Raw genomic sequence first — 25,130 nt, 5'->3', positions numbered from 1 at the left:
TTCACTTACCAAAGTCGTTTGGGATGTGGCTTGTGCAAGTGACATTGAACTGCGTTTTGCTGCACTATGGTTTCACCGTTTCCTTTTCCTCTTTCTGCCTGGGCCGTAATTCCCGTGGCTGAGGAATCCATCGCGGAGTCCTTCGTGCCAGGAATGCCCACACATTCTCCGGCTGAGAGTTGCTCTGGCATCTCGTCAGAGATTACTTTTCCATATGCTGCGTGGCTGGCGCAAGTCATAGCCACTTGCTGCACTTTGCACGTAGAAGTGTGGTCAGGGCAGACGGTCACTGCTTCTTTGGAAGCCACAAAGGTCTTGCTGGACCATGGGACCGGTCCGTCTCTGTGAAGACATCTCTCCATTTCCCTGTCTGTGTCACAGCCTGTGGGTCACCTCTGGCCCAACACCATTCCGCCCTATCTCCCAGAAAATGTGGTTTGATCTCCCCAGCTTTGGGTAAATAAGCCTCACGGCAGCCAAATCTCCAGCAGGCAGTAAGGACTTGGATCAGGAAACAGCTTCAACTGCTGCACAGTCAAGGCCAGTTCAAGAAGCTCTTTGGAAGATTTTCCTACTGTTGTGCTGGAAGCTCCTGCTTCCCTTGATTTCTTAGAGGAAAAAAAAAAAGTAAAACCCAGTTTCTGTGCGTGACCTGTGGAGACCCTACGCATCCTGTGCTAGTGCTGAGAGCAGGGGAGGAAAGTAATTGCTTTCAGCAGTTGGAAGGCGTGGGTGGCAGGATGGCTTTGCGCGGTGCCGGAGGACGCTCCGTACACGCATCCCTCCTAAACAAATACCTCTTTAGATGTGTATTATGGGAATTCAGGGAACAGCTTTGCTTTTTTTTGCTCCTCTCCAAGTAGGAGCGAGGCTTATTAGTACTCTCCATCCATAGGCGAGGTGCGGAGGCTGGGAAGTTGTGAGATGAGTAACTTTTGCTTTTATCAGTCAAATCCGCTCTCTCCTGGACAGTCACTCCAACCAGTAGGATGAGGAAAGGAAACACAAGGTGCCGGCAGGAGCCTGACTTCTACAGGGGGAAGCACACACCACCGTTCAGTACAGCTACAGAAATGAGCTTTTTGCTGTGCCTGTGTCAGTTGGAAGGAATTATTTACGTGGTATTGCCTGGTGCATCCATGCTGGATATGTACTTGTCGAAGAAGGTGTGTTGTATGTCACTGATGGGCATGTCAGGGTAACTGTACTCTTTTAGACATGGTGGTATTTGCACGCTGGAAGAGCACTGTAGGCTCGTGCAGTCTAGACACGTATTTTTCCAGGGTATCTTTCGTCTGCAGTCTCTGAGAATTCCCAGGGAGCTCCTGCTAAGTAGGGGAGGGAAAGGGAGGTTTCAAGGTGAGATGTGATGGAAGTGGTTTGGACAGTCTCAGAGCTCCAGATAGATGGGGCTGAAAGAGAAATGGATGCTCCAAACGTCTACTCAGCTTTAGAGTCATGGAGAAAAGGAAAAAAAGAACTGAAGGTGCAGGGGTGTGAAACCAGAGCAAGAGCCGCACTTGGGGAGCGGAGGAGATTGCTCTGCTCAAGCCCGGGAGGGCCGGCTGCCCTGAATGGGGAAGACACGCAGATTTTTTTCAGCGTTTTATCTCACTGTTGCTGAAAGAGATGAGTCTGACATTATTTACTGCCATCTGTTAGATAGACAAGAATGGCAGCCGCTAACGGCGGTACCTTACATCTCACACCGTCTTTCATCCCCCAAAACTTGAGCCTGCAAGGGATTTACAAAGACAATGCAACCCATTTGATGCCATAAGAAGAGTTACACCTCAGGCTGGTATCTATCAGTGGAAATTTAGCTGTTCTTTGTAAGCTATTTGCATCTCCAGAAGCATTACATCTACAGGCGTGTGTTTGTGTGGCTGCTCACAGTCAGTACAGCCCATACCCTCTCCTGAGAGGTCTGGCCTGTGTACGTGGTTACAGGAGGGTTTGCATCATATCCCTCTCTGTGACAAACATCGGGTGGAATTCATCACATTTTCGATTCAGAAAGAAAACCGTCTCTCTTTTCTTTGTTTTTTTTTTTTTTTTTTTGTCCCATATTTTAAAGGCCTGGGTACACATTCATGCACAGAAAAATTTCAAGGTGATTAAAGCGAGTTGGGAAGCAGATGTCCGACACCAGCGTAACACAGAACGCCTTCCAGACTTTTTCCCTCGCATGGTATTACCCTGATCTTACTCCACTGATCCCACTAAGATGAATTTATTATGGGGGGCAATAGAAAATGCAGAGGGAGAAGCAGCAGTATGGTGTGTGCAGCTGCAAGCGCCCAGTGCTGCCAGTTGCATCCAACACCGTAAGTGTTTTGTGGCTTCTCCGCTCCCCAGTCTGCCCACGGGGTGACCTTGTACGTGTCTCCCGGGTTCCTTGTGCCTTGGTTTCATCACTTATAAAATAAGGATAACGTCACTCACCTTGTCTGCAAAATGGTTTAAGATCTAGTAATAAAAAAATACTAGGAAGGAGCTTAGGTGATATTACTATTTTATATCTATGAGACCGCCGATACCACAGCCAATGACACAAGCGCGCAGGTCATCCCGTCCCTTCATCAAAATGAGAGTGAGAGAGGGAAGGGGATTTCTTAAGAGGAGCAGCCATCTGTCAGGCTTACAGAAGAAATTACTGAAGTGTGTTATCAATAGTTATCAAAACTTGCTGGAGCGGAAAGAATTTTAACATGCTAATGAGCTTTCATTTGCCGCTCCTCGGTTGGGACGGTTGGTTTCCTTTCTGCATTTCTCCAGGCTGAGCAGTGACTTTACGTTGCCTTTCAGTCGTGCCCCCCTCCCCCCCGTGCCGGTTTCTGGATCTCTTGCACTTTCTCAGTGTGGTTTCTGGGGAGGGTGAAGTCATCCTCGCCCAACTATTTCTCATACTTATTGTTTTGCATTGTGTGAAGCGGGTTATTTTAACAAACTCTACATTTTTACAATGCCAAGATGTAAGAGCGCTGATTGCATTCCTGGAGGCTGCCTCCGTGTCCTAAGGATGTGCATTTCCATTTTATTGTCTTCTATTTTTACCTCCTTTTTGGGGAGGAGGAAGGGCTGGAACACCCTTGGGACAGGCAGCCACCGTCTCGGGGCTGGTGTGGCCGGGGTGCGGAAGGAGGGACATGGGGCGTCTGCCGGGCAGCCCCCGGGGAGGTGACACACAGCCCACACATGGCAGCCACACGGGCTGCCCTGGCAGCCCCCGGGCAGCCGCAGAGACCCGGCTGCGGAGAACCCCCTCTGCCACCTCTGGCTTTTTGAGGCTTATTTAAGCCCTAAAATAACAACTACCATTCCCTGCTGAGGGAAACCGGCCGGGATTAGCCAAAGCCTCCCATTCCCCGCTGTCTAGTGAAACAAGGACTTTCCCCTCCGTGTAAATAGGATGACATGGCTCCCCCCTCCCCTTCTCCTCCCTGAAGGGCAGCACGGTGCTCCTCTGACAGCCCCGGTGTGTGGTTTACGGCTCAGGGCACCAGGGACGGTGGGAGACATATGCTAACCGAAGAAAAGACAGCAGATGGGTGCAAGCACGTTTAAGAACAGCTGCTGATGTCTCGTTTGATAATCCCATTTTTAACAAATCCATATGATGGCAAAAAATACTGGAAATTAGGTTTTTCTGTCCCCCCTCTCATCTCCTGAGCCATACTTGACCCGTTCAATGCAATCTACGGATTAAAGGCTTGTTATTTTAGCTTCCCTACAATAGATCAGAGCCTCATCTCTGCCAGGCCATTGAGCCACTGGTGCTTGGCTCTCCCCCTCTTTCCACTTATTTTGTGTCCCAGGAGACGTGATCACCCACAGCTGTGACTTCTGCCGAGGGACATGCTGGATTTTCCCAAGCGCTGTGCACCGCGGCATCAGCCCCGTGTGTTGGTTGCAGCCCGTTTTGTAGCTCTGATCCTCCCATTTCTCCATTCTGAAAACTACAAAAACTGCCTCAGAGAAGAAAGGAGGCTTTGGCAGCATCACCCCCCAGCAGCACCAGTGTGACCAGAAAGAGAAAAGGAGCCCTTGCTCTTCTCTAATGGGGCTATAAACACGCTTTTACAGCGGAGATGGGAAGATGGAGAAATTGTGAGGCAAATCTTGTCAATATTGCACTTCAGGCTGTTGGCTGAGGTGTCCTTCGTCACCATGGTATCGGTGCGCTTCAAACTAATAACGAATTTGCCAACACAACACTCCTGCTAATACCCTCCATTCCCAGGTGGGGAAGCCGTGTCACTGAGACGCAAAGTGGCTTATCCAAGGTCACCCCGTAAGTAAAAGGCACGGAGGTGAAAAGAGCTCGGGGTTATCTGCTCCCAGTGCTTCCCAGTGCAGCTTGTACCCTTTGGGAAGGTGTTGCTGATGGAACAGGCTGTCCGGAGGGTAAAGCTGGAATTGCCAGCCGTGCCCTTCTGCTCCCCAAAATTTTTTTTTTCTAAGGGAGCCAGAAGAATTTTATATATATATTTTTTTTTTTTTAGGGGAGAGAGGCAAAAAGTAGTTTCCTGGCGTCGCGGCTCTTTCCTGGACCCCAGGAAAGAGCCGCGGGCTGGGAGCTCCTGGACCAGCCGCCGCCCGCTTTTCACCGTCGTTTCTCCCCCCCGCTTCCCCGGTAACGACCCCGCCGCGCAGGGCGGAGCGCGGCCGGTGCCGGGGCGGCCCCGCAGCCTCGGGCGTCCCGGAAAGGCACCGTGGGGTGTGCGCGTGTGTGTGTGTGTGTGTGTGCGGAGGGGTGGGGGGAGGCGTTGCGGGGCGGGCGGCGGGGGCGGTGCGGGGCGGGGCGCGGGGGGCGGCGCGGCGGCGGGCGCGGAGCGGAGCGCGGCGGCGGGAGGCGGGCGCTGTCCATGGCCCTGCGGAGCGCCGGGCGCCGCCGAGCGGAGCCATGGGCAACACGGTGCACAAGACCCTGGCAGGTACCGGCGGAGGTGGGAGCGGGGGGTGTTAAGCGGGGCGCGGGGGGGATGCGCTGCCCCGTCCCGGGAGATGCTAGGGGAGAAACCGGGGGCGAGCCGGGACGGCTTGTGCCGCCCCCGGGTGCCAGCCCCGCGCCCCTGCGGAGCGGCCCGGGATAAGCCGGATATTTTTTAAAAAATAATGTTTTTTTTTTTTTTTACTATTATTATTAATTTTTGTAATGGTCGCCGCCGCGAGGGGCACCGAGGCGGTGATGCTGGGGCGGCGGGGTGCAGCTTCGCCCATGTGGGAGCCACAAAAGCGGGTGAAGCGGCGCCGTTCTCCCGGCCGCAGCAGAGATCCCCAGCCTTTCAGCTGAATCCTTTCTTTTAGGGGCTTGCTTTTTCATTATCCCCCCTGCCGCCCCCCCCCCCCCCCCCCCGCTTTTTTTTTGTTAATCAACTTTTTAATGTGGCAAGACGTTAGTTGTTCAGAGTTGCTAGAGGAAAACTACTTGAAAGCGGGTCCGAAATGTTTGGTAGGCTGCCCTGGTTTTAAACTGCCTTTTTAGTGAATTCTGCTCTTACACAAGAGATGTACAGATTCTTTTCCTTTGCAAGTTCATATTTGTGGGGCTTTTTTCCTCCTCTGAGAATCGGTGCATAGCAAAAGCAGTTGGTCTCTATAGAATCAAGAGTATTGAATTACTGAGCCCTTGCCAGTCTGTATTTTCAGCTAGTTTGCTTTGCTTTGCTTTGCTTTTCTGCTCTTGCAGAGCTCCTGCGTTGTATCTTTTGTACTTTGGGCTCCCATAAATAAAAAGGGTATTATTAAACTTATTTAAAGAAGCAGGAGGACCTATTGAATGCACACACATGCCTCCCTGTAATCAGCCAGGGAGCTGAATATAGAAATAAAGAGAGGAATAGATTTGCATTTGGATGTGCCACATATTGTCTTTGCAAAGAGAGGGTGCTTGGGACCTTCAAGGCACAAAAGAAAGCTGCTAGGCTTGTGGTTTAGCCATGAACCTGTGATTAGATTTCTAGTTGCATCTCCTCTTGTTCTCTATTACATTTAAATGGGAAATTAGCTCCTTTCACAATAAGGAAGTTTTCTTTTTTTTTTTTTAAATACCTCACCAACTGGCAAATAAAGGCGTTGTAAGGAGTGCGTGACCTTGGCGAAAATTCATTTTGTGGGTCGGCTTTTTCAGCTAGAGGCAACATCAAGGGGCACATGCAAAAAAAAACCCAGGAGAGCCGGGGAAATATCCTTGGGTCAGGGCAGGTTACCTCGGTAAGGCTAGAACTTCTCAAAGAAAAAAATATCTGTACCTGCTGGGACGTGGGATCTGGCTGTGAGCTCTGTTCCAGAAGGCTGAGAGTTGTATCAGCCGTTCTGCCTCTTGCTAGAACAGTCTCTCCTGAGCAGCCTTCATATGCACAGCCTCACACACGTGAATTTAAAAAAAGGGATGACATCAGTTGTACCGCAGTTCTGTGATTAAAGAGTTCCTAGCGGTGCTTTCAAAAGAAGTCGCTAAGAAAGAGGAAAAAGTTTGATGGAAAGAACCGAAGACTTGATTTATGTAGACCTCCCGACTCTGACATTGTTCTGGTGGCCTAGAAAATTTCCGTCCAGAAAATCCAGCCTAGAAAATCCATCCTGCCAGGTGGAGACCGTCTGTAAGGACTGCTTTGCTGGGGATAGTCCATTTGCAAACATTTGTCAAATTGCGCAAGGCAAAAACATGCAGGATGCTTGAACATCGTTTGCTAATATGCTGGAAGATGCTGAAAATGTGTCTTTTCCCCAAATTCAGTTGTGTTTAGTTTTTACAGAGTAATGACAGTCAAAAGAAGCTGTTAACCTGTGGCTGCAGAAGAGATTTTGGATGTTTGCAATCTGGAAGTTTATAAACATATTTTGTCAAGTTGGACACAATTCAGCAATTTTTCATATTGATGTGCGCGGATGCGTTGTTTGTCTTTCATTATCCAAATGGCATTACGGAGGGAAGCAGGTTTAGCACTGTTCTTGGAACAGTCCTTTTGAAAATTATAGTTTTTCTGGAAGACTGCATTGTTGGATGAAACCCTATTTATAAATGCTGTGACTGCTTAGAGTTACTCAAAGATAATCAATCAGAATTAAGTCTTTCCTCTTCTTTGTTCAAAATGCACCTCTCTCTTCACCCGGGCAGACTGAGCAATGCACTTCCACTCTGGTTTTAACTAACAGAGGAATCGCTCTCCCCTGTCCCATGGGCTGAAGTGATTTATTTAGTAAAAAAACCTAAACCCCAGAACCAGAACACCCCCAAACTAAAATTTGCCTACCTGTTGTGTTAAATCGATTAACTGTAGAAGCCTACAGATGTTGTTTCCCTTTCGTCGTTTCATTCACCATTAATAGCTGAAGGTGGAAAATGTCTTTCCATTCTGATCAAATGCAGAGGAAATGTGGAGGGACCGTCATCGTTTGTCTCCTGGAAAAGCCGAACAGTCAACAATTCAGGTTTTATATAGAAATGGAAATACTCTTCTCAAATAGCAGAACTTAATTTTATATCCTAATGAAAGCAGTTCAACTCATTTTTATGCCTAAATTTGTTCGAATATGTTTTCCGTGCTTGTTGCATCTTTAAATCCGTGCACAGCCTCACCCTTTCTCTCCACGTTTCCATGCAATGATACAAGAGCACACGCTATCGGGTGCCGGAGAAATTTGTGTCAGGAGCTTGGGAAACTCGTGTTTGCCAAGTGTCTGATGGTTAGCACACAATGGATGGAGGCTTTGTCAAATTAACAGCGAGGTTTCTAACCAGAGTGGTATTGAAATGAGTAATAGGCTCGGGCTAATGAAAGGCAGCTTCTATATTTGAACCGGTTGAGGAGGCATTTGAATGGAAAAGAGCTGAGATGTGTCAGATACGCTTAACAACGGTCCTGAGGTGGTGGTGGAAATCGCTCTTATCTAGATGACAGCTAAATGATACATGACACATTCCTCCGGCAGGACGGTGGTTGCCTCCTGGGGCTGGCCTGGCCCCGGAGGGTGAGCAGGAGCTCCTCGCCGTCGGGCTCCTCTGCGGTGACGGTCCCCAACGCTTGGTGACAGCCCGTTGCCGACCCTTCCTGTATCTCCAGCAGGAGAATCTCCCACCACAGTGTGGGAATTTACGCTTGGACGTCAGTATTTTCTTGCCTTACCACTGCCCGTTGTCGGAGACAGTTTGCGGGCAGGTGGTTAGGCAAGAGCGAATTCTTTATTATTGAGGCATGCCGTTTTTCTGTCTCCTACAGGTGATAAACTAGGTGTGCAGCATTGCAGCCGATGGGTGGAACTTGTCCTGACCTGCAGCGTGGGCTGGGAGGCCGTGTGGATGCTGGTGGTGGTGGATGGGTCGCATACCGACATGGGGCTTTGTGGCTGCTCTTGCCTGCCGTGCTCCACGGAGGAGTTGCTCTCTTGAGTTAACTCACTGGTGAGCGAGGCAGCAAGCAGCGCACCCCAAACGTCATGGGTGGTGCTAATTCCTCCGTGCTAGTTAGCTTTCTTTGGCAGACACTTTGAACAGGGCTCAGAAAATGGTTAGTAGCCAGAGGGGGGCATGAAGCCTCCCCTGAAGGATGCGGGGAGCCCAGGGGTACGTGAGGGCTGGCAGGCTGGGACAGGTGAAAATTCCCCTGACCTGGCAAAGCCCTTACATGGAGCTGCAAGGTGCAGGAAAAAAAAGCAAGGAATAACATCTAGGAGGGTTGGGCAGGCAGCAAGTGTCCTTGTGGTGGACGGCAGCTCGCCGTGGTGGGATGAGCATGGACAACTGCTGCCGTGGGCAGACAGGGCGGGCAGGAGGCACTCACTGGCCAAAGCACAACTAAAGGGCTTTCCAGTTGGGATCCAGTTGTTGATCCTGGCCCAAATAGGGTCATTGGTATTTAACAAAGGAGCCAAATTCCCTTTTAAGAATCCTGCTGGGATCTGGTTGCAGTGCTTCTCCCACAGCCTTCCTCACAACTGCGAGGAATACCAAGTATGAGTGGCATTTGCGTCTGGTAAACACAAGGGAGAATGGGGCTTGTTCTGGCAGAAGTGACTTCAATTTCTTATTTTCAAGAAATTATTTTGTATTCTTAAGAAAAATGCTTTTAATAATTAACCCTTGCTCAGCAAGTCAGAAATCCCAACTTTAGACCTTGGCTGGGCTGAGGCTCCCATCTGCCAGCCTTTTGCAAAGCAGTGATGGTCGGTTACAGTAAAGCAGCAGGGGTTCATAGCTTATGGGTAAAAGATGATGTTTCTGTGTATCCTTTGTAAAATACTGATGCCTCTTACCATTATATACACAATTCTTTTTGTAAGAAATGAATAGCAAAGACCATGTAGTGGGAAAAGATCTCTCTGCCTTTTCCAGGGGCTAAAATCTCAGCTTTCGGGAGCATTTTCATTTAGATTTGTTCTCTGGTCCCTCCTCCCCCTTCAGTTGCTAGTGGTGCACGGTGGGAGGGGTTCTCAGTATTTTGAATAGGGAATTAATTCAGTAAATTGGTTGGTTTGGTTCCAGTCTGACTTCAACAAAACTACAAAATAACACTTCAGGTTGTTCTGGTTTGAGTGAAAAAGGTACCTGTTCAGACCAGTTTTTGGTTTGGGTTTGGTTCAAGTCTGATCAACACTGATTACAGGTGCTAATCCCGCCTCAATAACAGCCCCATTTTGCCTGTTTTTCTGCCTCTTTTAGTCCGGGACTTGAGCTTTCTAGAGTCTGGCATTGATTTTGCTGCTGACTCCCTGTGTGACCTTTGACTAAGTGGCTTTATCCTAGTCTTGCTTTGTATGTAAGGGAGGTAGGAAACACTGGCTCACATGGGTATACCAGAGTTAATTAATTAACATGCAGGCACAAAGCATCTCCAGGAGGAAGGTCGCAGAAGTGCAAAACAAAATAGATGCATTCGCTACTTCTTTTGTAGCTTTTTGCTTTTCCACTCTTCAAAAGGAAACCCATGAAAGTGCCCAGCCTTCCCTGTGATTTAGAGCTGGAACAGGTTGATCGTATGCTGGGGACTATCTTTAACCGGCATCGCACAGCACATACCCAAAAACGTGCTGCAGCCAACTGGCGTGGTTAATTCAGCGCTACCATTGGCATCTCGGCTGTCGAGTCCCGGAGAAACAACTGTACTTGAATGCAGGCAGGCATCGCCTATCACGACGGCGCTAAGTGGAGCTGTGTGTCGTGCCCCGTGGCCGCTGTGCTGTCAGACGCACACAGCGCGCTGCCAAGTATGTCATTAAAGCCAGAGCTTTTCGTTGCTCTCCGCACTCAGGCTGGATAGTGCCGGGCAAGTGCCCTCCCTTCTATTTTATTGTTTACGCTCTAGAGGGGAATTGCTTTACTAAGAGGTAGGATATCTGGCAAACAGCTCTTTTTCCCTCTTATTGCTTCAGATAATTGCCGCAGGTCGGAAGGAGCGGTGTGTCACCACCTGACCCTACTGTAGGTGCTTAAAATCAGCCCCTGAGTCTGTGTGTGTAGGCAAAACTCTCGGAGAGCCCTCACCGCAGGCAAAGGAAATTGCTGCTTCCCGGCACATTATAATTTGACAGCCTATGGAGGTGCTTAAGTATGTTTAAGATGTTTAACTGTAGGCAGTCAAGTTTGAATTTGCGGGCATTAGTGTTTTCTTGACGTGAAAAGGATGAGTCACCTTGAAGCTTATGCCGTGCTTCTCTTCCCATTCTAGTAGGGATCCTCCTTGCATATCACGTTCAGTGGCTTTTCAGTTAGGAATGCAAATAAGCACGTTCATCCTTGTTAGCTCCAGTGGATTTAGAATTCAAGATCACTGAATTTTGGAATTGCACTTCGGGACAGTCAGTGTCCTGCTGCACAGTTTGCCTTGGAAAGAAACGTTTTCTTTCTCATCAGCATCCCACCGTTTACAGAGCCCATCTGTGCAGGTGGGTAGCTAAAATAAGAGCAGGCTTTCCTAAGGTGGAGTGTGCATGTCACTGTGATGGATGCGGTGGGTTCGGGAGAGAAGCAGGGAAGCAAATCTGCTGAACCTGGCAGGGGGTAGAGCTAGCGAGAACCCCGGAGCAGGGGTTTCATGGGCTGCAAGATGGGATGAGGCCAGGTGTGATCCCCTGAAACACATGTCAGATCCCATCTGAGCTTCCTTACGGGGAAGGTGTGTGCAATCTCCCCCATCTCTTCTCTTTAGATTTCCCTCGGTCTTATCCCTTTGTTTGTCTTCTTTCGTGTGCCTGGAGCAGTTTGGCATCCCGCTTCTGCTTCTTGCCACGGCAGCCAAACCGCACGGCTGACTCACGGCGTGCACCGTCCCTGCTCCTAATGAGCTCCTCGGCCACACGCTCATTTGGGGCTTCCTGGCATCAAAATATAGTTTGGCCAGCGAACCGTTCCCCAGCCTCTACCCAGAGGGCAGATGTGTGCTCGCTCAACCACAAGCGCCGAAAGAGGTGGGAGCCCGAAGGGCTGTCGGAAGGGACCTGGCACCATGTCACATCTCGGGGAAGCTTTTCTGTCTGCGGCAGCTGGAGGAAGTTTTGCTATGGGAGCATTTCCATACTTTGTTCTGTCTTCTCTTTTAGGCAGCTTCTCCACCCTTGCCCGTGGCGTCACTAATCTGCTGTGTCCTGGAGAGGACAGACCCTGTGCCAATGGTCTGTTTGATGGCCCCAGTGCCCTTAGGTTGTGAGGTCCTACCACTTCTCTGGAAACCTCCCCATCCCACCTCTTTGCATGCTGTAGATACAGCAGGACTGCCCAGGGGCATTAGCTGGGGCAGTCCCTTCCCGACAGGCCCTTAGGTAAGATGTGTGCCCAGGGGAGGACATCCTTGGTGGGAAGGAGATGCTGTTTACTCTGGGTTGTTCCATATCTCAATGATGGGTGTATTTTTTTTTCCCTCTATATGTTAAAAAGCATGAATCACTGGCACCGAGACGTCTGGTTGAAAGCCGTATCTCAGCGTACCTGTGCCAGCTTTTCCCTTCAGACCTGGATGCCCTGTTGTCTCAATTACTGAGTGCTGGAACATTAAATTCCTGGTGTCTGAACAGTTGAAGCGGGGCTTCGGGGAGGAGTGAGGGAGAGGAAGGTGATTTCTTGCTTGTTAATTTGTTTTTCCCTCTGTGTCCAGGGAGATACCTCCCTCTGCTTTGTGTAAGCAGGGCTTGCTTTCCACCCAGGAGTTTATTTCTCTCTCTCGGTGCTTTCAGACCTCTGGCAGTGGAGCAGCTCGGAGGTCTCCTGTTAAGAGGATCAGATCCCATCCCTTTCCCTGCTCTAGCAAAACTATGCTCTTTTTTCCTTTCTGCACCAAAAGGACTGGTGTAAAGAAACCAAATCAGAGGATAAGAAATGACTTCTCGCTTGCTGCTGGAATTACGCAGGAAGATTCTTTAAAGAAAAAACATTTTAACTGCATTTCAAAGCTTTTCAGTGCAGCAGGGAAATCACATTTAGGATTTTTTTCAAGAGCTACTGATGCTTTGAAGGGAGAAAAAGGGATGGAGTTGTGTTTGTAGAGTTGTTGGGTAGGTAGTTGCATGTTACAGGTTTCATTTTCGCAGTTTTCTTGTTTCACTGTGGGTATTTACATAATAATGAGACTTTTGTGCTTTAGGAATTCGTCGATTTTAGCCATCCGTTTCTCTGTGACTCCAGGTTTCTTGTGATTGTACTCCTGATGGCATAATGTCTTATGGCTGTGTGGGAGAAATAAATAGCCCACATAAAAGCAAAACTCTTATTTTTCATTGCCCGGGTAGCGACACAGGGAAGACAGTCAGTCAGGAGAGCCTTTCCCCGAGTGAAAGTTTTCCATCAGGTTTCCAAATGTCAGGGAAAAAAAAGTTGTTTGATTTTTGCCCTCCTCCATAACTCGAATGTTAAATCTGCCAAGCCCTGCCTTGACAAGCCAAAGATAAAAGATAGAATATCCCATTTGGCAGCAGAAACGAAATAATTTCATTCAGGTTTATCTCTCTTTCCTCAGCGATAACTAGCACTGTGGCAACAGCTTTTCTCAGCCCGTTATCTGTTTTGGTCTCATCGGGGCACCAGCTTCTCAGCTTAACATATTCTGTAATTTACGGAGGGGAGTTCAAAAGTTATCTCCTCGGTGTGATGCTAAGGTCGAAAGCATAAATCCTAATGAGGGGAAATTGCTATTTCTTGGGGTCTTGAACTCGACACGGTCGGATAGAGGTTTTTTTTGGTAACAGAAAACACTTGGCGCTCGAGATCTCTCTTGTCTAGTGTCCTGGTGGTGGACAAAATTGCTGCTAAGAGACTGCAGTGCATTACAGGCTTTTTGGGAGGAGACAGGACCAGGCCCTCTGGGCACGTGCTCTCCAGAAAGCAGCCGGGCAGGTTAACACTGAGGGAAAGCCTTGGTGGAGTACAGTAAATTGGAATATCTGTGTCACTGGAGGTCTCGAAGAACAAGTTTGTTATTCATCAACTAGGAATGGCATTAGTAGAGCTGGTCCCATCAGAGGGTAAAGGTGGGCTAGATAATTCCTGCAGGCTTTTGTCCAAGAGGTGTGCCCCCAAGAAGCACCTCTTTAAGGGACTGTTCTTTGGTGGTCCTTTCCTCAGGCCACCATCAAAACCTCTTGATTACTTTGTCCTGCAAAGTGAAAGGGTTTCTAAGTATGAAAACTGAAATCATTTACTAACGGGCTGTTGCTTCACTTTTAGTGATAAAGAGCATTGGCTGGTGTATTGTGCGGTGGCCATTGTGCTGGCTTATAAAACAGAGATAACTTTCATACGATGGTTCATGGGGACAAACTACACAATGGAAAAGAGTGTTTAAGTGGCTCGACTTTTATCTGCCGATCGGTGTGGGTTTGCTCTGGAGCAGGGTGCCCCTTGGGACTCCGGGGCTGGCTGGTGAACGTGGCCCTGTGCAGGACAGGCTGGGGACGAGCCTGCGGTGACATGGGGACACGGCACGGGGTCTGCACGAGAGCCTTGTGGGCGGAGAGGGCTGAAAAATAGAAGTTCAGCATTGAGACCATGTGTGCAGGGAGGGAAAGCTCGATGCCAGCGGAGCTTCCCTGCACTTGCGTGGAAGAAGGCTTGCAGATATTTCAGTATGCCAGGCATTTTGGTTGATCTCTCCTGGAAAGGAGATGTCCTTTGAAGAGTACGAGGCAGATCTTCACGCTGGCATCTGATTTGTGAGTCTTAAATAGCAATTACCGTGTGATTTGCCAGCAGCAGAACAGCACTGCTTGTGCCGCTGATGTGATCAAAGGGAGAGGGTGAGAAGGACAGATGCTTCGCAAGTCAGAATTTCAAGGAAAATCCGTCTCGGTTAAAGTTTATAAAAACTGTTCTTAGCCAACAGACCCTATAACGTGTCTTTAAATACCACAGCCTTGAACAGCAGTCTGTACTGAGTCATGCCTGGGGATTGCTGTTATTAGGGGATATTATGAGGGCTAGGAGAAGACAGAGAACGATACAACCACACACACACACGCAAAAAAAAAAAGACCAAATGCTGTTAGGTATCCAAAAATCAATTTTCCGAGTCTGGGTGTTGTTTCCAAAAATGTCCGAGTGGCTCGGGGCACCGACTGCAGTTTGTTTTGCCCATCAGCAGTGGCAGTTGTGCTGTGGATGCTGGCCTCGCATGGACCAGCGCGGCAGCCACCCCCTGACGCAGGAAAACTTACGTCTCGCTTCACCTTGTAGGTTCAGAGATCTGGCAACAAGTGCTTTTACAGAAGACCTTTTGCGTAAGTGGGACTGTGCAGGAAGAGATATCTTTTTTTCTGAAATAAGAATGCCTTCTTCCAAATTCACTTAGTTTACTGCTTACGTTACCTGCTTTGAAAAGGCACGTAAGCATGCCAAACACCAGTGTCTGCACATAGAGACTGGCAATAATGAATCTGCTGTCCATTTGCACCCTGCCTTGTTCCAAAATAACTTTCATGTCTAGGCAAAGGATGCAGCTCACCTGCAAGGCTCGGCTGTCCCCTCTTGTTTGTTTAGCTATTGCATAGTAATTAAGATACTAATTTATTTTAAAGGGTTCCAAGAAATGCCTCTGCAACCCCAATGTTTATGTAAGCGAGAAAAAGAAATTCATAATTTATTGAATTTGTACGTGTTCTGCTGGGATTATTCATTGGAGAAACGTACTAAGTGATTTTTTGTATCCTAGTAACCAACTGTGGTTGCTTTTCCATGAATAATCTTTGTAGTTTAACTTGACCAGCCAAATCTGGAAGGGAAAACTCAAGTAAATTAAATTTATCAAGGCAAATAATTACAAGGCACAGATAGCTTTTTGCAGGTGAGAGAGAACAGTTTTTTTTCTCCCTCATTTAACTACATAATAATCAGATTGACAGATGCTGTCTGGAGAGTCTGATTTTACCGAGTAGAACAATAGCGGAACTTTGAGTCGTTACGAACTGAACTTCAGAGCTTGATTTGTTTAATGTTCATAATTAATGAATTGCTTAAAACAGTCCTTTCCTCCCTCAAACAAGAAATGTGGCGGTTTTCAGCACTTCCTAATAGCAGTGCAGGTTATTTCCCATCTACGTCACAGAGGTGCCAGGGTGGAGGGCCCAGGGTTGGGGTCCCCCATGGCTTGGAATTCCTGGTCTGGGAGACCTAGTAAAATGCTTTGCGAAGCCCTTTCTCCCTGGAATGCCAGCCCCACGTGGAACAGCCAGAGCTTATCACTTAATAGAAGCATTGACATTTTTCTCCTTTAAAATTTATTTTGATTAAAAATTAGCCCCTTTTCAAACTTGAGTTTCGGGGGTTCGTGTTTCTTTTGAAATGCCTCTTGCTCTTAGAAATATTAAAAGCTAATTTTAGAAGCAAAACAAAAATAAAAATGTGCTTCGCAGCTCTCTCAGCATGTTTACTATTTCTCCCACCCTCCTCAAGCATTCAGCTGACCATCTGTAAGCAGAGAGCAGAGGTACATTCCTTCCAGAGAGGTCAAAACCGCTTCTCATTTTAAAACAAACTATTTTCAAACCATCTTTTTGCATGCATTCCTATTTAGTAAATGTTTATGCACCCGTGCAAAATAACTGCGCTCCTGTAAATACTGAAATCTATGGGCACGCCACTAGAATCGATCACCGAACCACGTCAGGCAGCCCTTAGCTGGTCGCTCAGGTTTTCCTTTGAGATGAGATTAATGGTAGAAGCTCACGAGGCAGTCCCAGAGGGAGGGAGAAGCTTTCCTTGCGTGCCTCTGGAGCCTGGCCCTGTTTTCCCCCTCCCTGCTTTGCTCCCTGCCTCCCGTATCTTGACCACAGCCCTGCATCGAGCGCTCCTTGTTTCCTCCTCTCCAATGGACTAAAGGTGTAGGGCTGGAACGTTAGGTAAATCAGTGCTGAGGACTTTTCTGTGCTTATATTCCTGTATTTTCCCTTTCTGAGCCTGAATACCTGTGCGGAGCCAGGGCATCACTTTGGAGTGGTTGCTGTTACGCATCTCCAGCCGTCATTCGTTACCGCAGACTCATCACCTCGGGCCTCTGCCCTACAGAGTCAACTCAATGCTCCTCCAAAGCTCTCCCTGTCTTTTTTGTAAGTTTTTTCCCCGGGGCTAAGAGCGGTGCTGGGAGCACTAGCTCTGACTTGTCTCTCTCTGTGGCGATGAAAGAGTAGCTGAAGGGAGTGATGCTGCCTTATAGCTCACCACTGCGCTGCCTTGGAGGGTTGTGGGTTTTGGGACCTGAAACGCTTTTTCTCCAGGGAAGTGACTGTTTTCCCTGAAGAGATGTTCGGGCAAGGCATGGTTGGTGGCAGTGGGGGTGTTTGGGGTGCAGACACAGCACTGCCTGGGCTATAGTGCTGGCGGATGATCGAGGCAGACATGCCAGCTGAGCTCCATCCTTCTGGTGGCCCCGTGCAACCCCCTGTGCATGTGCTGCACCGGGGCTTTGCCCAATGTGGACATGTAGGTCCGTTCCCATGCCCGGCGGAGGCTCCCAGTGCTGCATCTGGCTTGGAAAGGTTCATGGCTTGGCTGGATCTGCTCTGGGGAGGGTCTGCTGGTATTGCCCCCCCAGCAGCTCCTCCTTATTAGGCACCGCCTCAAGCTTATAAGGCGCTGTTTTGCAGGATCTTGTGTTCTCCAAGCAAAGGAAGCATTGCAATCAGAGAGCTTTTATACCCCATTAATACACGACCGTATGGCACTGCTGGTGTGCAGGTGGGGGCTCCTGGTGGTTCAGCAACGGCATGAAACGTTTCTGCTATTGATCCTACTTGACCAGGGGGGCCTGGAGAAACCTAAGGGGGCACAGGAGGACATGCTGCTGTCTCACCGAGCTCTGCGGGCGTAGGAAGCTGGGCTGGAAAGCATCCCTGAATTTGCTGTGGTCAGGCAGGCACCTGCTCCGCCCTGGGGCTGTTGATGGGCAGAAGGTTGGCTAGTCCCATGGAAAAACCCCACTGTGGTGCTAATGAAGGGACTTTCTCATTAGGAACCAATGTTTTTAAGCATATCAGCATGCACAAAAATGTGACATTGGAGGGGGTAAGGAGGGCTAGGTCGAGGCAGGCGTTTGGGGCATGGTGTACATCCCAGGGTGATGCTGTGGACAGGCTGTGCCACTTCCCAGCCTCTTTCCCTCCTAATATCTGCCACAAACAGCTCTTGCAAGCAGCGGGCTGGTTTCTTCAGCGAAGGGTGATGAGTTTGTCTTTGGTGGGTGCTCTGCTCTGCCTGTCCCTCAGGAGGTCAGACACGTACCAAAGCACATGCACACCTTGCTGTGGCACACACAGCAAATCGGTGCTGGAAGGTGGACCTGAGCCAACGGAGCTGTGCCAGGGTGGACATTGGCCACCGCCGTTTAGATGATTTTCAGTGTTATTTTTAGCTATCTTGAGCGCAGTTCGCTCCATTGAAGCCAATTCCTCGATGTACTGGCAGGCGAGGGACTAGACGGACAGGAGCGTGCCTCCTCGGGGGGAATGTGCCTTTCCGTGGGATGCAGGGAGGTTTTGGGGAAGCCGAGCCTCTCCCCTCCTCCTGCCAGCAGCAGATCGCTGCAACGGATGAGTTGCTTAGGAAAGAGCTTTCCTGCATCTCCTCAAGCGACCGCTCGGATTTGGTATTTCAAGAAGGCGCTGGGTGAGCGGTGCCACCAGTAACACCCAGTGCCCTCTGGATTTGGGACCAGGGGAAACCCCCTGTGGGTCTGTTTTGATGACTTCAGGCTTTCCGTACATTTGGCATCCCTTTGTCAGCCTGTTTCCAGCTCAAAAATCCCTGGGAGATGGTGCGAGTGGCACATGCAGCATGGGAGACACTTGGTGCCATCTATTTTGAAGAAGCAGAGGGACAGCGTGTAGTCGTGCCGCTGCCTGTGTTTTATTGTGGCCAGAACCACCAGAGGCTCTAAGCTGTCAACATGTAATTGTATATTTTTTGGCTGGTAATAAAATTTCGTTCTACCAAAAAAAAAATAATAACCAAAAGAACCACCCAAAGAGAAACAAATTCTTTCCCTCCACAGTTTTTAATGTGTGATTTATAGGTGTGTTTTTCCAAGTAAATCCAAACAAGGCCAGTGAGTGACTCTGAATTAAAGTTTGATTTGGTTAATTGAAACAAGAGCCATCTGGGTGGAAACGGGAGGTTTTAGACAGCTGTTTATATTGTTTCATGTGGGATTTCTAAAATTTCCGATTCTGTAGTTACTAAGGAGTGTGCTCTTTGACCGTACAGTGGGGTTTTAGAGGTGTAAATGATTTGTGAAGAATAAAAAAAAAAAGTAAGACTATAAAGAATATATAAACAATTAAAAATGCATAAAAAATAACAACAGCCTGCAGTTCCGTGGTAAACTGTTTTGAAGGCATTGACCAAGCGTGCTCTGCTGAACGATGGTCCGAGCTCCATCTTAAAAAGGTGGGAAGACATGATGAAACTCAGGACTTTATATTGCCTGGCCCTGCCCTGGGAGGCAGGCGACCGTGGGCGATCCCTGCTGAGATTGCGGTGTTTGCTTGCTGTGTAGTTCACACATTCACCCCTTCTCTTGGGAGCAATTCCTTCCTCCAGGGGAGGGAGCAGCAAAAAAAGGCTTTGGCCTTTCTCTGGCCAAAAAAAGCTGGCATTTTATCTTCAACAATGCAAAGAATTGTCTCTCATCTCCAGATTTCTTCGGTTCACCTGCCTTTATCGTCTCTTGGCTGGGGAGCCACAAAGGGAGAGTAAAGGGAGAAAAACGTTGGTGTTGACTTAGGTGTGCTGGGATCAAATCCCACTGGCGTTAAGAAGATTGACACGGAGGCTTAAAAATAAACCTCTCTTGCTTAAATCCTTTTTGTGTTGAAATAATTGAAGACAGTTGAGATGAAGAAAGGGGCTGAGGTCATTACGTGTCCAGTAATGGTATGACTGTATTTTCTTTTGTTTGGACGGTTTAATGTCTTGAAGTGGCTCTTGTTTCCTCTTATTAATTCCTGTAAATATCATGGAAAAGGATCTCACAGCTCAGCCATGCAGCAGCCAAGTGTTGCACAACCACCTGCCTCTCAGACTGGCTTCATAGCTTCGCAGAAAACTATGCATTTTTAAAAAAATTTCAACCGAGGAAGAAAGGATGCATCCTTTTTTAGTGGAACATTTTCCTCAGTTTCTGGACCAGCAAAGAACACTCTTTTTTTTTTTTTTTTTTTTCTTTTAAAGATTTTTGGCTTTATTTCTGAAGATGTACTGTATTTAGAAAAAGCTATGACCTGCTTGTCCAAACATCAACTAAACCAGCCAAGGAAACGTGATATTGTTGTACAGGTTGGGCTGTCCGTGAGTTGAGTGAAGTCAACAGCCCTTCAGATCACTTGGAACGAGAGTTTGCCCAGTATGAAATTCATTTAAAATCTCCGGGCTGGGAGGGTGTTGGCCTCGGGCACCGGCCCACCCGGGGCAGGCTGGACACAGCTCCTGAGGAGTTACCCATAACCCATTACAGTTCCCAGCACCACAAATCCCTGTCTGCTTTGCCATGCCTCCAGGGAAACTAGCCTGGCAGAGTGGAAGAGCTGTACTTTCCCCCCACCCCGTATTTAATTATAACCAGTTATTCCCATTCCTTTGCCCTGTTTTGGATTCTTTACATATTGTTTCGGAAAAGCTTAGTGGGATCGCAGCCTTTGTATATATAAAATATAGGATGATTGAAGACCTGGCCACTTCTTTATTTAGCTTCCTCAGCCATGCGTTCCTCCCAAAGCATTTTCCCCTCTCGCTGCCAGATCACTGTTTAAACTGTGTGTAAATATAAAAGGAACTGCGGACAACATTTAAAAATGCTGCACCAAGTTGGGAGCGGGGCTTGCTGGAAAGAACGTCTTCCTAGAGACCTTTTTTTTCCCTTTCCCTGTGGTTTTGCAGCTCCGTTAGGACAGATCAAAAGCCCCGTATGGGTGCCACTGTTAAATGTAACAGCTCTCTGGTTATCCATCCCTGTTTGGATTGAAATAGCTCCACAGTTTTTTCTTTTAAGCTGAATTCTGTCCTGTCCTCTGAGTATAGAGAAGTTGTAATTAGGAAGAAAAAAAAAAAGAGACCCTTAGAACCACTATGAAGAGAGGAGATAAAGACGAAAGAGGCTTCTGTAACAAATTTGAGGCAAAGAAAAATAGCAGGTTCGTTCCTTTTATCATAACGTTTTCATGGAAAAAGTCGGAGGCAGAAATGAATGGCCAGGCTCTCCTCTGCGCGCCTGTAGCATCGCTCTGAGTGCTGCTGTCACCCTTCATCTCCAGCTTTTCTTCCTCTGTAGTCCTGGCGCTGCACAATTCCTGCATTTACGGGAGAGTTTTCCTGCGTTTTGGCGGAGCGTGGAAAGCAGACTCAGCTCATGACGCTTCAGGGCCCCAGCATCCCGCACCCCACCTGAGTCTCCCGCGGCGCCGCTCAGCTGTGGCGTGGGACGGGGCGGCACAGGCACAGACCGAGGGGGCTCTGACAGCACTTCTTGTGTGCTGGCCGCTCTCCACACGTGCTTTTTGGAGGTGGGAAGGGCGTAAGTATAAATTGTCTGCGGTCCCAATTCAGAGGGACGAAGACAACATAAACGCTGGCTCTTAGGGTGTTTTCAGAGAACAATGCATCGAAAGCCAGGCTAAATTACCACTATTACTTTTCAAACCTTTTTTTTTTCTCTCCCTGTTTCACAAGCTGCCCTCCTGGTGCAGTGCCGTGACGCTGCCTGTCTGTAGGGGATGGGTGGGTTTCCTGCATCAGGGAGACAACAAAATTCTTTCCCTCGTTTTGTTCCTGTCTGTGCTGGAAGCGACACATTGACAGGCTGTGGGAAGGATGTGCCAAGCTCCAGCACTCTTTCCATAAGCCCTGCATTGAAACCAGGGGATGGAATAAAATTGCTGCTCTGAGGATATTAAAAGGGAATGCATTTCATTCTCTGATTTCATTAAAAGCCATTAACATTGGAATGACATGGTCACTATTTATAAATCCCCAGTGCAGATGACTTGGTGCAGCTGGGCAGAAGAAAAGTTGTTCAATGGAAACAGGGAGTCTATTTGCATTAATGTTCGTTACGTGCTCCTCTGGCAGCGGTGGGAGAGGGTGAGGCCATGGACCTTTTCAATGTCAGTGATTATTCCGCTCTCATGTTCTTGCAGCTCTTCAGCCAGTCGCATTCGGGATTGGAAAAGGAAAACACCGGTTCAGAACGGTGCTTTTTAAACATAAAGCATTGCTCCGAAAAACAATCCTGAGCTGTTTGTGCTGTCTGTAGGGGACAAGTTGTTCTTGGAAGTTAAGAATTAAAGGATGGAGAAGAACTGGGGGCGAGGAGGGAAACCCAGATTTGTTTTTTAATCTGTGAAAAATACTCTAGGACATAACTAGGATCTTTCCTGTGCGGTGTGATTAACCAGGAATGTATGGTGGGTGTCCTGCAGACAAATCAACGGGGTCCCTCCCCGCCTCAAAGCAAGAGCTGTGTGGTGGCCTCAGGCCTCCATGGACCAGCAGCACTCATGAACACAGCATGTTTTTTGGGTGTCTTTGGTTGCTCTTAGGCTGTATCTGCCGTCTCTGCTGCAGCAGTGAACGCTGCTGGCCTGGAGCAGGGAGGAGGGGGAAATTAAGAGTATATCTATGTCTGTCTTGATGCCGTGAAAATCCATGTTAGAGCCATGCTGTAGAACACTAAAACCACTGCAGACGAAGTCCTTCTCCTCTAATGATTGTAGGAGCAGCCATTAGAGAAAAAGCTGCCCTGACGCATGTGCTGTGGGACTGTCCTTGTGTCAGGCTGTGGAAAAAGGGAGAGCACGAGGAAGATGGTGCTTGGCGTAACAGCAGAGTCATTGTTGAAATGGGATCCTTGGATGTTGCCCTTCTGAGTGGGGTTTAACTTGCAGTGAGCACAGCATACCTGATTTAAAAGAATTGATGCATCAGAAGATGGTAGGGGGCTTCAGACCTGCCCAAAGTAACAGCCATTGAAAAAAAAAAAAAAGATTAGCATTGTAAATCCTTGGAAATTGGACCCCGTTTCTGTATGAATTTAGTAAATCAAAGCAGAACCCAACCGCCCCAGAGAACATGAGGGGTTTTGTCCACATCTCTGCTCTTTTCCTCCCATCTTTGGGTCTCCAGCTGAGTTCATTCCTCCAGACAAGTCTTTCCAGCCTGAAGTGTTACATCTTTCAGTGCTCTCTGCTTTATCGTGCGCTTCATTGTGTGTTTCTAGAAAACAATGAAAATAATAAGTCACCAAAATACCCATTTTAATCACTGACTGACGAGCTGAGCATTTAGATTTGGCAAATGTTTAGTCTCCCAAGCTAGCAGTCCTCAGAAACCATTTGTGGAGTTGCTTGAACAGATGTCAACTGCTTACTTCTCATTGCTTTTGATCACCTCCCAAAACTGTGCTATGGACTCCGAGATTAGGACCAGAAGATAGAGTGAGCTGAGCAGCCCTCTGCTCTCCCCAAGTTAAACTTAACTTTCTAAAGAAGGTAACAATTTTGCAAAAACATAATACATCAAGTAAGAGGCACAGGTTTGCTCTCCTGGTGTATGAAATCATACGTGTTGCACATGCAGCATATTAGGGAGAACGTAGTCCAGAAATTCCCGATAAGAGCTATAGCAAGAGCGGCTGGCTGATTATTTTTGACAAGATGTTTTTATCATTAGCCAGTAGCCAAAAGTTTCATCTAGTTTTGCGTCCCATCTTTTATGACTTTCAAATCCCTGACATCTTTCGAAGCTCTTTGGCTCGGGAGCGTGGCCTTCTGACTGACACGAGCCAGTGGACTTGGGTGTCGAAGCCGTATAACGGATTACAATAAGCTGTACCATTTCCAAAGCTCCTCATCTATCACGCAGCTGCTTTCATCGCTCGCACTGAGAGACTTAAGCAGGGATTACGGCACAAACCCTGCCTTTTCTCCATCTCTCTCCCCCTCGCTCTCGCTCTGTCTCTCATTAACCAAGTCTAAGAATTTGTTACTAGAGTTGCAGACTCATTGACCCAGATTCGCTAATAATACGGGGGAGATGAGATTTTTTTCCCCATCCTTAATCGCTGGCTTCTGTGTATTCTTAGTGCTATTTATATGCAGGAGAACTAAAAACCTGTAATAAAGATGGGGCCGGCTTTGCAGCAAAATTCATGCATGAACAGAGGCACAACAGGAGAGAGACGGGGGAACAGGGAGACGGAGGTGGGCATAGGTGGACTTACCTGTGCTTGCAGACCCAGCAGTAGATGTTTTGATAGCGGACCCTGCTTCCACAGCCTGGTCCACAAGGCCATACTGGTTTAGGTCAGGTCTACCCACTTTGCTCTGAAAATGCCACTCCATCGAGGTCATGCACTGGCTTTCCTTGTGTTGAGTTTGAGTTCATTTACCACCAGAGCATAGTTTCTTGGCTGTCTCACTTGAGCAAGGAAATAAAAAACCCTCTAGGTTAAAGAATATTTTTCCTTTTTTCCAGATTAGGAAATGCTATTCTGCTTTTTTTCTTTTTAGTTTTTTTTTTTAAGTTTAAATGGTCTTTCATTTGCACCTGATGAAAGGAGTTATTTCATTAAACCAAATGAAAATGTATGGCCAAGCTAAAGGCAAAACATCTTAAGCTTAGGGGGAAAAAAAAAAAAAAAGGAGGAGGTAATACCAAGGCCTGAAAAGTTTTAAAAGTACAAGACACAAGAAGACTGTTCAGAGTGGTGTTGTGGCAGGTAGGCACAAAGATAGAGACGTGAAGACCTACGAACAGAAACAGAAAAGCACCAACAAGGAATGCAGAAGTCATAGGTCACCGTTATCCCACAGGTTACAGGTGGAAGGAGGCTGGGGAGGGCTTGAAGATGTGCCCACGTTTCCAAAATGCAAAATCAAGCAGAATGTCTGGAAGTGGGTTGGGAGAGTTCCCCTGCCTGATCTGGGAGAGCGCTGGCTCTCCCCGGTCTTTGGGGCTCTGTGATCACTTCTAGGTCGTGGAAAATTTGCTGTCGGCACTTTTCATCCTTGGATCAGGCCTTCTGTCGTGGTTTATTTTCTGCTTCGAACCAGCTGGTGGATCTTGGAGAGAGACATTGGTGTTTCAGCTGCAATTGCCGTCTTCTGGCTCCGATGCTGGTGTCATGATGTGACGTTTGGTTAACCGGGAGAGCTGAGCCCTGGCGTTGGCTTTCCTGTCAAGGCAACCGTTCTTTTAAATGACGTGGTTGAACTTGGCACTCGTGTGAGCTCCCTACTGCAAGGAGAGGGCTTAATTTGAAAGGAGCAAGGATGCAGGAGCTCATTTCCTGAAGACATGGTGGGAGACAGGGGATGGAGCAGCCTGGAAACTGCCCGTGTTTGCTGGTTTGAGAAAATCAGAACAAAAGGATTTTGCCTAACGCTGTTTGCAAATACCTCTCTGCTTTCATGGAGGAACGCCTAGAAGACCAGAATGTGTCATTAGCCTCTGCCTAGAAAAAAAATGGGGTTTAGTATTATTTTTTTTTTAAATCACCCCTAAAATGTTTGGTTTCAAGCATTACCCACAGAAGCGAGAGGGTTTTCTCGCCTGAAAATCCTTGTGGAGACAGGCACAACTTGATTTTGTGAGTTAAAGTCAATCTCCGTTCTCTGCCAGGGATTTTTCTGGACTGTTCTGCAATGAAAAATGTTGTATG

General features: G+C 47.9%; 1 protein-coding gene across 3 annotated transcripts in view; it reads left to right on the top strand.

Moving 5' to 3' along the window:
* Positions 1-25,130, top strand: part of NEURL1B (neuralized E3 ubiquitin protein ligase 1B) — a 141,792-nt gene that overhangs the window by 101,670 nt on the left and 14,992 nt on the right. The window contains exon 1 of one of the 3 annotated variants that reach the window (XM_063349292.1): positions 4,805-4,937. The exons of 1 other annotated variant lie outside the window; for it this stretch is intronic. In XM_063349292.1, the coding sequence (XP_063205362.1) occupies positions 4,907-4,937 (31 nt within the window). In that variant the 5' untranslated portion in view covers positions 4,805-4,906. Of the gene's footprint in view, positions 1-4,804; positions 4,950-25,130 lie in introns of those variants that run through there. One more of the 3 variants, XM_063349291.1, reaches the window with a different exon arrangement.

This window comes from Chroicocephalus ridibundus, chromosome 11, assembly GCF_963924245.1.
Source record: "Chroicocephalus ridibundus chromosome 11, bChrRid1.1, whole genome shotgun sequence".
Lineage (NCBI taxonomy): Eukaryota > Metazoa > Chordata > Aves > Charadriiformes > Laridae > Chroicocephalus > Chroicocephalus ridibundus.
Note: the sequence above shows the minus strand (reverse complement) of the source record. Positions and strands in the feature narration are given on the sequence as shown.